This window comes from Poecilia latipinna, unplaced genomic scaffold, assembly GCF_001443285.1.
Source record: "Poecilia latipinna isolate Pla-1442-1.1 unplaced genomic scaffold, P_latipinna-1.0 Scaffold137, whole genome shotgun sequence".
Classification (NCBI taxonomy): domain Eukaryota; kingdom Metazoa; phylum Chordata; class Actinopteri; order Cyprinodontiformes; family Poeciliidae; genus Poecilia; species Poecilia latipinna.
The window spans coordinates 74,984-86,805 of NW_015112753.1; the positions used below are offsets into that span (position 1 = coordinate 74,984).

Here is an 11,822-nt window from a genome sequence, read left to right on the forward strand (position 1 = left end):
TTAAGTGCATTGATCCATTTATCGAGTCACTTATACATTTCTACTTCTATTTTTAATTATATTTGTTTTGGTCCTCCATACAAAGCCCCAGGCAACACTGCAAGGACATGGGGTATAAATAATGGATTTTTAAATTTTATTTATTTTACAATTTTCCTTTGTGTCTTAAATTGCTCAGGATTCAGATTAAAGGTAAAAAAAAAATGTAGAAAATCATTTGATGTCTAATTTCTTTCAACAAACCCAGAATAGGCATTTTAATATGAGAGTGTAATCTCTTTGGATTTACTGTACTCACTTTAAATTCACTAAATTGCTTTATATTGGATTTAAACTCAATATCTCCTGTGACCTGCAGCCACTTTAATGCAATGAGCTATATTTGAATTTTCCAGTTAATTTAAATTAAATATATACATATTTAGGGGGAAATTAAATTATAAGGGAAGTACAGTGTTTTTGCTTGTTTTTAATAGTTTTATGCAGGTTACAAGCCGTGTTTTGCCATGTCTAATTATCTCAAAATATGGTTATAAATATATTTTATCTGATTTAATCAGACATAAATATCTGATTAAAAGTAACAACTAAATATTGAAAGGCAAGTTTGCCTTTCAATATATATATTTTTTTAATTCAACACTCTGTTACCCTTCTTAGGTGATGGTAAAAAAAAATTTTCTCCGCCAGTCATTCAGTGTTTTTACTGTTACTTTTTTTTATTTGGTTAAACTGCGGGGGGGAAGTAGGAAAGTTTGAAGAGCGACGTCATTTTTAAAAACTGAATGGCATCACCGGGCTCTGATTGGCCGCTGCGGCCGCGAGCTCCAGATCCGAGAGAGGGGGGCGTGTCTGGGACGCCGTATATGAGCGGCTGTCCTCCTGTCCACCGTCAGAAGGAAACGCTCACTTAAAGCGGTGCGCAGCAACAGCAGCAGCAGCAGCAGCAGCAGCAGCAGCTCCCTCCTGGAGGTTACACACTAACAGAGAGCCACCTCCGCTTCTTCTGCCGCAGCGGACCCACTCGGACTCCAACACAGTTTATTTCTTCCAGCAGCAGCACAGAGAGGAGCGGAACTTTGGAGACATGCAGTCTGTGTACCAGCACCTCATCAGCCTGCTGTTCGTCTTCAGCAGCCTGCAGGTTCCTCAGCTGACCGAGGGCTGCTCGTGCGCGCTCACGCACCCGCAAGATGCCTTCTGTAACTCCGACATAGGTGAGTCATTAATTACGTGGCCTTGTTGCTCGCTTTCCTTTCATATTAACGCGAGGAAACGCTCAGGTCAAAGTGACGCATGTCAGCGCGAGGAGGACAGAACGCACGTGAGCCTTGGTACACAGTAAAAAAACTTGCAGGTCGAGTATCAGAGTGTATAGCTTGTTACTGTGTATTTGTCCCTATAGTATGTAGTAATTTTACAATTCACGGGAGCTATATTGCATTAAACGTCGCAGATAACTTCACAGGCAAGTCAGATTTCTAAAAATGGGTATGGCTCTCTACCCAGGGCGGCATAAAATAAAGGTTTTGTTTTTTGGGGGTTGGTTTTAGGGATGCTCCGATATGAACATGTGTGGCGACATGACCATCTGATATTAATATTGCCATTATAGCAGACAACTGATATTTACAGATATTACATGTATAATATAATATTCTTCTTTTATTTGTCGGACTGATACCGATATTAGTGCTAATATATTGTGCATCCCTATTTTTATGATTTGCTCCTCTGCAGTCAAAGATAAATGGGCGTCTCCTGTGTTGTATTGTTGGTATTTGACTCAGCTTCTGATTGGCTGCTAAATTAATCTGTTTCACAGGTTTCAAGGGGTTTGTGACAAAAAATGTTTCTAAGACTTTTTTCTTTTTTTGTTTAATGTCAAACATTTATATTTTTGAGTAATAAAATCCTTGCTATTATTGGGCCTGACAGTAAAAAGATTGCTGTTTGTTTTAGCAGAGAGAGGTTAGTTTGGGGGAGTATACAAAGGAAGACTTGGAGACTGCTTTAAGGTGGAGGGGTACCGATTATGCAACAATACGCTCTGAGTTTAAGTTTTAAAATTGCACCTATAGGCTGCTTTCATGTTTTTACAAGATCCTTATTTGTCTGCACATGGTGGTATTTCTGTGATGGGCAGCCAGATATTGCCGAGCAGCGGTACAACGGGGGTCACACAGCTGGTTTTACTACCTGGATATGCTTACCCTGGCAGCCCAGAATAATATGAACTCGGGATCTGGCTTAGCACTAGGATTAGGCGATTGAACCGTGAGGGGAATGAGGCCGTGTTTAGGTGGGTGGGGAGGTGGGGGCTGTGTGAGGGAACTGAGGTAATTCAGATAGGACACACTCTCACATTTCACCTGAAGTTTTATTCCTTTCAGGCATGAAACCAGAGATTCTATCAGTATGCTTACTTTGAGATGATCGTTTTGCTTTTATTTAAAACTAAAGATTAACACTTGATTATTACACTGTATAATATAATGTTAAGCTATCAGTTTGTACATTAGTAGTACTTTTTAAAGCCTTTTAATTTTATTCTAATGTGCGAACAAACACTCTTTCCAAATGCCAGATCAACAGCAGTATACCACAGTAGAGGTGTTTAGATGTAGATGACAGTTTTGTCTAGCCCTGAAATGGGCGGTACCCGACCTTTTAACAGGTCTTCAAATAGACGTTTACCCATAAAGCCCTTTAAGGACTCCGCATTTAAAAAGAGAAAGTCTTAACTTCTTAACTTAAGATACTTCAAATCTCCAGGAGAGTAGATACACATCCAGCCAGTGACCCAGTTGGACCAAGTCAAAATGCAGCTTCCTCAAACACTAATCCACCACCTTTTTAGCAGTTTGGATAGCTCATGCTTCTGGCCCCTGCTGAGACTCAGCTGAGTAGAATCTGGAACTGACTTCAATGGGGACAGTTCACAAATCCCATTTCCAAGGTTATGGCTTGGCTTGAGATGTGCTTCCGAGTTCCTTGAGAAACTTCAAAGCATGGAGACGCTGCGACTGGATGATCTGGGTCAACCTTGGCCATAAAGAATGCCATAATAAAGTTTTTATGAGACAAACAGTCCTATTTTTATATCCACAAGTCATTATTTTCATACATGAATGTCTTCTGCTTCTAAAACACAGTGGCTGGCAACCATAAGTGGTGCAAACATTAAGGTGACGAGAGAGAAATGCTGTAATTTACTCTGTCGACATCAAAGGCAACAAGACTGGATCTTCCCAGTTTCAGACCTGAAGGGGAGTTCAAAGCATCTTGCTCTTGTTTTCTTGGCCCTAACCCATAATCGCCCACAAGCACACCGCTGAAAAAGAACGGCGAGGATAAAGCCCTGGAAACTGGGTTGCTGAAGCCTCTCTCTTTATGCTGTGAAATATTTCAACTGAAATGTAGAAAAACACAATATCCTTGAAGCAGCAGAAGATGTTTTGACGAACATTTAGGTAGCCAACTGTCTTAAGAGACTTTGGCCACAAAAAATGTCATTTCTTGATGTTGCTTAATGGAGCCATTCAGACAGGTAATTGGCTCTGTTTAAGCAGGTCATTCACTTGTCTAAAGGTGTGGCAATTATTTTCTCAACAAGGCCTTCCCTAAGCCAGATCAGAGAAGACTGACACGTCAATGCAGGTAAAAGGTGCTACCAGGTTGCAGCCTGGTGTAGTTGTAAAGAAGTCAGTTTTGTAGAGAAAACATCTAGAGTCAAAATGTATTTTACTTTGCATTTATTCTGGCAGTCAGTCCTCAGCTCCCTATCTGCAGCAGAACAGGTGATTGCTTGACAAAGGGCATGCAGTCTAGACTCCTGTGGTGAGAGGCATTATGTAAGGGCGGACGGCTTCCAGAGTTTTCCCAAAAGTCAGTTGAAATACGACGAGATGTCAGAGTCGGGATTCCGGACAAGCCTGAGATGTTTGTCTCCTGAGCCGAGCGTATCAAATCTCCAGCCCACAGCCCCCTCCCTTCTGCAATGACCACGCACTTGTGGAGGCCAGTATGGGGGGCTGAAGACAATGACCCAACAGACACTCATCACAGCACTATAATATGACACAAAGCAAAGAGCTGATCACGTTTGGGAGGTTTAAGAAATATCCACTTGCAAATCTCAAAAAATGAAGTTACTCTGATGTATGATATTACAGAATTACGACTGTCATTGCAACAACATGTTGGAGTTCCTCTTACGTTAGTTCTCATTTGTTCTTTTTGTAGACTTTTGTCCATATTCCCTATGCTTTTGAATGCTGTTCATCTGGAAGGATGAACAGCATCCTTCCTTTCAGAGTCTTACTTTTAGAAAGCTATGATATGCAACCATGGCAGCAAGGTATTGTTTTTGTTACTGGGAACGTCTGACTAGTACCTCAAAAACTCAATTAATACCTGAACTACAACTCCTAATTCCAGAGGAGTTGAAAGAAGGCTTTATGCATGCAGAGCAGGACCACAGAAAAAGCAAATGAGGTGGATTAACAGAGCTTGCCAGCAACTAATAGTGTTACCCATGACATAAAATGTGGAATATCGTCATTTATGCGATTAGCATGTCATGACAGTCTGAGGCTTTTGTCAGATTCGTTGCAATGTTGATCCTTCCTCCAACAGCATCACCATCCACAACTCTTTGAACATACTTGGCTGATGGGTTACAACATTTAATATCCCTTTGAAATGAATAAAGCATTTCTGAATTAGAGCTTATAGTTAGAGCATCCTGATAAGAACCAACTGCACATCTGCACAACCGACCAGCCTGAAAGGAGAATCTGAAACGTAGTCAGCCAGTCAGCAAATGGCGAGTGAGTGCAAAAGATAAGAAATGTAAGATGTAAATGCAAACTGGGTGCCTGAGAAGCAAAGAAAATACCAGGTGTTTGACAAGTTATTTCTTGGGCAGTGACCACAAGAATGGCAACTGTAGATTATTGGAAAACTTTCATGAGAAAGCAAAATTCATTGATATAGCTGTAATAATAACTGTCCTAGTGTATAGATACTAGCTAAACTGAGTGTTGAGTTTAATTTGGGGAGATATGTAGGAGTATTCAGATTACTTGTGTGTGTTGAACCGTTGTTGTGTGACCTGCTGTCTGACAGTGCAGTGTTTGCTGCTTGGTACTAGGGGATTGAGGATTGGATGAGCTAGTGTGTCAAGGTGGGCCGTGACTTTTGAACAGCTTCAAAACTAAAATTCAATTCCGCTATACCATTCTTGCAGTATGATTTTTTCTTTTATGGCGGTCCAAGAACCGATGATGCATGATGGCCAAGTGAGGTAAAACCTCTGGATCCGTTCTGGTCAGGAAAAGAACCTATCCAGCCATGACTAGGAAACAGAAATATGAGAAATGGCTAGAGAATAGCTGCCAGAAGAAGCAATAATTATGGTTTTATGAATGCATAGAACATAATCAGGAGGAAATGAGATGGTGATGCATAGTTTTTAGAAAAGACTTGACATATATTTAGACATCCTGCATAAATGTATTCTATATTTTTTTCTTTGTCCTGTGGTTTCTTTCTGACACGAGGTTCTACAGCCAGAGGACACTGTTTATTTTTGAGTGTGGTAAAGTGTGAGAAATCCTCTTCCTCCCACTTACCTCCTCATACTTGGATAACTTCCTGCAGACTGAACTCAATAACTTCTCCTTGTGTCACTTTCTTATTATTATTCCTCTTTTTCCACACAGGCATGCACCTATGTTACACAGTAACTCAATCCTTGTTATGGCTGCATTTTGTCACACTCTACGTCGGCTGAATTGAATGTTTAGCATTCACATTCAATCTTTTTTATAATCCCATGCTCTAGGCAATGGAGGCTGAGTGAAAAATGGATTCACTTTATTTCCGTCACATCCTGGTTACCTTTCTCACTATGAAAAGCCTCCCACTCATGAGACTGCATAAAGATTCCTCTGCAGAAGAGGATCACCACAGTAACCTAGAATTTTAAACTGGGAAGGGGATTTTTTTTTATGTAGCATCTAATTGATAACTTAAATACTGACTTAAATAATCAATTCCTACCAATCTAACATTAAGCACAATAAAAGGCTTAAAGAATTAATAAAAATCTGTCTTTGGAAAAAAAAAAAAAAAGCTTAAATGTTAAGCAAAAGGGATTCAGAAGCACCATTAGCTGGGTTGGCTTTGGCTATCATGTGGCTAGTTTTTTGGCAGATACATTTATTGCATTCAGCTGCAGCTAGATGTAGTTTTGGTGTTGATTTTTGAGTTATTTTATCTACAAAATTTGTGAAAAAACTAATCACTACATCCGGTTTTGCTAAATGTTGTAAGCAAAAAGCGGAGGAATGCTTTAGCTTCTTCATGCTAATTAAAGAACTGTCAAATGTAATTTTTTAGGACTCTTTAATTTGCTCATAATCTGTATTGTTATGTTACTCCATGTCACATAAACTATGAGAATTTCACAGCAACTAACAAGTACAGTGGACCCCCAGTATTCAATGGGGCAAGGGGCCATGATGGTCCTCAACTAGCTAAAACAGCTAATACTCAAAACTCCTTATGACATAATCTATAACTGCCTATTTTAATTGTTCAAATGCCAAAAAATACATTGGTATGCATTAATATACACAATGGAACCCATCTTGGCAATACCACAGAAGCTAACATCTTCAGTCTTCCTTATTTACACTTAAAGGTACAGCCAATCAGCACCAAGGACACTGAATGCTGCTTTTGAATTGGCTTATTTGCAGCCTATAGCATGTCAGGTATCAATATAGCATTTTCTTTTTAATATTTCAGATGTGCTTTAACAAAAACAAAAATCCAGAACGGGGTAATTTCAGGCAGCTGACCAGCAGCGCACTGCCACATGCAATGGAAAGGCAACCCTATATAACTTTAACGCTTCATTCAGACAGAAACAAAATTGCTGGTCATTCAACGATTGTTTCTCAATAAAGCTTATTGTAGGAACGATAAAAATGTAACATTTTTGAACCCCTTTTTTTTTCACTGCATTGACTTCAGCCAGAATATTGCATTGTTTAATTATACAACATTTAGGGAATACTCTTTACAACACAGAGCAAGATGACACAACTATCCTGGGAGCATAATGGTTCACTGTGACATCTGTACCCAGCAGAAGCAGCTCACTGCAGAGTACATCCACCAAACCGAAAATGCAACCCCTCTAAATCTCAGACAAGTGCTGGTAGTGCTGCTCTTCTGTCCAGAACAGCTGGATCCTTTCACAGATTCCCATTGGAAATGGCACCATCGCTGCCGGCCAACAAGAAGGATCTTATATGGACATGCGTCGGTTGATTTATCTGAGGTTCTTCCAGCTAGAACATTTGTTTTTGAGGTCAGACCAGAGTAGGAAAAATGGTTCTGCAATGAAAGGTTTAAGTAATGATGGGAGGTGTATTTAACTGAGGCAAAAGGTCCCGTTATGTCTGCAAATTCCTTAGTAATTGTTCGCAGCAGACATCTGTCAAACAGAGTTTGGGTACATTTAGCAGAGGTCAGTTTGTAATGGAGTGCTTTTGGATGAAATTAAAAGAGTTGATTAATGGATCAAGGAAAGTTCTAGTGAAAGGTCAGGAAGCATGTGGCGGGTAGGAAGTTGTTGTGCACTAATCCTGACATGAACAATGTTGCCTTTAGATGGGTGTGCATTCTAAAATCTATTGCTTTTAAGATGATAATTAACTTCAAAAAGACTCATTAATGGTCAGAAACTGTTCAGAAAATAGCTGAAAAACATTCAAACTAGATTTTAGTATTTTCCTATCCCGATTTCCCATAAAAGTTACATCCCTCAACTTCACTCCATCCATCCATCCGTCCACGGAGGGTACTCAAGATTTTCCTTCATTTTCAATCGGTTCATGCTCTCTAACAAAAAAAGTTAAAACAAACTCATTTCAAATTGGGGCCTTCACATCCAGAATACATTTGCGGTGACCAAGATATAACTACTTTCTGTAGAAGGTGCCCACTTCTCATTTGCCAGCTTGACAAATTGAAAGCAGAACAGAAGGCGACATCCCTCGTTTGCCTCTCTGCGGCCAATAAAAATGAATCCTTATTATTTTCTCCTCTTTCTGTGGAACGCAAGCTCCCCAAAGAATGTGGGAAGGAAATTCCATGGGGAGAAGATAATAAACAAGACCAGTGTTAGTTGTGTCTGCGGCTGCTGGGGTTCGGGGCAGCAGGTGAACTTCAGAGGGCTGATGGCTTATGCAGGACCCGCATTAGGCCCCATCCAGCAGCTCAAATAAACGCTCATTTCTACACTCCCTGTTCCAGACGTTTCTCAGTAAGATCCATTATGTCAGAATCAGTTAAAGCAATCGGTCACTTCCAGGTGTTTTCAGCTCATTTATGTGCATGAGGGTTCGCCACACTGATAGTACTCTTCCCCCCCACCCCCAAAATGTTCTTTCTTGGTATATGTCTTCTTCTCCAATTCTCATTTAAGTTTTCCATGAGAATTCCGAAGCGATGTTCCTTCCGGGGCAAACAATGCAACGATGCAGGAAATCAGATAAACAGCTTACCGGTGCAGCTAACCTGGTTCTAATGCACTATTCAGGAGGTGTTTAGAAATGCCGCTCTCACCTGTGCGCAAACTAATATAGGGTTAAAAGCGAAAGCATACTATTGAGTTCTAACAAACATGTCCGTTTCTTTCTTTACAGTGATCAGAGCTAAGGTGGTCGGCAAGAAGCTGCTGAGAGATGGACCTTTTGGAACAATGCGCTACACCATCAAGCAGATGAAGGTGAGGATCTTAGATTCCCTTCAGTCCTTAATGTTCGTCTTCGAAGCATGAAGCTAAACAGAAACTTTGAGAACCTTTCAGCTAAGACTACATGGTATTAAATAATACAATTGCAATCATTTTTGCACCATTTGTAATTAAAATCTTTATTTTTAGCGCTTTAGCTAACTTTGAAAATGTTTAGCGCAGTTAGCTTACCCTCAACTAATTTTTGCAGATAAATTATAAGGTACCAAGTTACTTTAACTTTCAGTTGAATAAAATTCATGTGTGTTGACAGTTATGAATCCTTCAAGTAGACGTTTATCTTCATGCTCTTATTTTGAAGTGATTGAAGACTGTTTACCCAGTGGTTCCGTTTCCTCTCATGTCCTCTCTTCCCCGCCAATAACTTTATTTCAAAGAAGAAACGTACAGGGTCCAAATTAAATACGGACAGTAGAGAATAAGATTTAAACATAAATACAATATCTGAGATCATCATACAACATGTACATTATAATGTCAAAATTAAACTGACGCTCAAATGTTGAAGTGTTTCAAGGGCAGATATAATTAGCATTAGCGTCTACTAAATACCATTTTGGTATATTCCTTTAGCATTGCCGCAACTAATGTTTATGATTAGCACTTTAGCATTTATGTCCACTAAATACTGTGTTTGTGTAGTGCGGTAGAGTGAGCAAAACTAGTGCCGGTAATTAGTACTTTAGGGGTTAGCACAACTAACTTTGTTAGCAGTGTCTACCTTTTCTGGTCTGTGTCGGGTCTGAGCATTTACCTCAGTGACCTCAGCATAACCGAAAACGAATAGCAGCAAGTTCTGCATTCCAAAGACTTCTTTACATTTTTAATTCTGGACATACCAACGTCAGAATAATGATGTACAACTGAAAAAATCCACTGTCTTACCATCAACTAAATTAAGCTACATTGGTTATTGGAATTATAACAGTGTTGTACTGAAAATACTTGAAATTAGAATTCATATTGTAAAAGCACATATTGTAATAACACATTTCATTTCTAATCAAATTTATGCAATTCCAGTTCTCTACAGAAACCAGAAAAAATACCCACTGCTGTTTTTTCCTAATGTAGTGGGTAAAGCTCTCTGACAAACTGTCAGAAAAAGGAATGTAACTGGTAGGTTGATAAAAACTCTACGGTTTTGTGTTATGAAAGTTTTTATATTATTATTTCGCTGTCCAGTTATTCTACCACCTAGAACGGTCATCTAAAGGTTATCAAATAGATTCTAAAAATTGTAAATGAAGGCAACTGGTGCTTAGCTCACAGAAAATACATTTTTGGGGAAAAAGTAAAATAACTTTTCTGTATGCTTCTGCATGTTAAATTTAATAATTTTAAGTCCATTATAACTCAACATCAAGATCTACTGAACTGCATAAAATGCCCCCTATTTGAACCAAGCCTTTCTTTGTTTAGGTGAATTATAAACCTAATCTTCACCCAAGATTGACCCTTTTTGGTAACCTACTGAAATCAACATTCTTCTTGCCAAACGTTGTCCGATATGCTCAGCCGATGATAGAGAAGTTCTTAACCTCATTTTAAAGCCATAGATCCAATTAAGACCAGAAGCAAATTTCTAAATTAAGAGTTGCTAGAAGAGAAGTTGTACATTTAAGACTCATTTTGAAAAATTGAGGTCATTACATGAAAACCTTCACTTTTAAGATACAGAACACTCTTATGATACAAATCTGTAATTGAATCATTGCTAGTTTGAGCTAATTTGATGTTCACAGCCACATGATTAATGGTCTCTAAACTGATAACATGTAGTCTTACTGTTATTGTTAAACTCCTTCTCTTTAATGCTGGGCTTTTAATGTAGAAACCCATTTAAAAGCTATACTTTCTTAAAACTATAATATAGGTTTAAGAAACTTACACCAGTGTCTCTCCAGCCTATAACTAAACGCAGACTGGAATTCCAGTCCTGGAAGGCCGTCCCTCCTTTTCTCCAGATCCTTACATAACGCTCCATATTTCTGACAGATGCTGACATCGGCCCGCTGCTTTGACAGGAGCCAGGCCGAAGGATTAGTAGGCTTACGGGTATTACAGCTCAACCAAACTCCTCGCATCGAGAGTAAACATTTTGTCAGAGTCACGCACCAGCATCTGTACAACAGTGGCCTTTTTGTTATGTATTACGACTGTTTGAGCTTATATAAAAAGCAAAGCATCCTCCAGATTTCTACAAATCCTATGAGACGAATCCCTTTGGCCTCCATAAAGCTCCACAGCTTCTGGCTGAGGTAATAGTTTGTTCCGTTTTTCTGGGAGCGCTGCTAAACAGGGATTTCCTGTTGTTCTCAGAAAAATACATTACACCCTTAAAAAAACAGAGAAGGAAGCAGACCTCTGAAAACAGACTTTAGGCTGTGTACCTATCACAGTTGCACCACGTTACTCGTCACGTTATCTCGGATTTCACCAAAAGCCGAGCCTTCAGATTTTCATTCCCTCGCGGTAGTCCCTTAAAATAGTCATCTGATAAAGCAGGAGTGTTCTTTCCTTTTCCTTGTTGTTCATGTGGGGACTTTTGAGTGTCGCTGAGAGAACTCTAGCACTGTTTTTCCAGTGCCTTGATTCCATCTCCCCTTTTTTTTTTTCTTTTTCAGATGTACAAAGGATTCGAGAAAGTTCAGCATGTGCAGCACATCTACACGGACGCCTCCGAGAGTTTGTGCGGCGTCAAGTTTGAGATCAACAAGTACCAGTACCTGATCACAGGTGAGCTGTCGAAGTCATACTTTGAAAAAAGAATGCTGCTTGACTACAACTGCATTTCCATCGACCATACAATTGCTCAATTTGACATATTGAAAATAAATGTGCTTAATGAAAAAGTGTCGATTTCGAAAAAAAACAAATTTTTAAATTAGACTTTTTGTCGTTAGGATGACGTGTAGTTATTTTTTTTTTTTTTTTGGGGGGGGGGGGGGGGAAAATTCATAATTTTTCAAAAATTTAAAGGAAAAAC

The 11,822-nt window shown here is 39.3% G+C and overlaps 1 protein-coding gene across 1 annotated transcript in view; it reads left to right on the forward strand.

The window, feature by feature from the left end:
• The first annotated feature begins 873 nt into the window (after nucleotides 1–873).
• The window catches only part of LOC106945278 (metalloproteinase inhibitor 3), a 20,013-nt gene continuing 9,064 nt past the window's right edge, over nucleotides 874–11,822 (forward strand). The window contains exons 1-3 of the mRNA XM_015028840.1: nucleotides 874–1,217; nucleotides 8,724–8,806; nucleotides 11,461–11,572. Coding sequence (XP_014884326.1) covers nucleotides 1,088–1,217; nucleotides 8,724–8,806; nucleotides 11,461–11,572 — 325 coding nt within the window. The 5' untranslated portion in view covers nucleotides 874–1,087. The remainder of the gene's footprint in view (nucleotides 1,218–8,723; nucleotides 8,807–11,460; nucleotides 11,573–11,822) is intronic.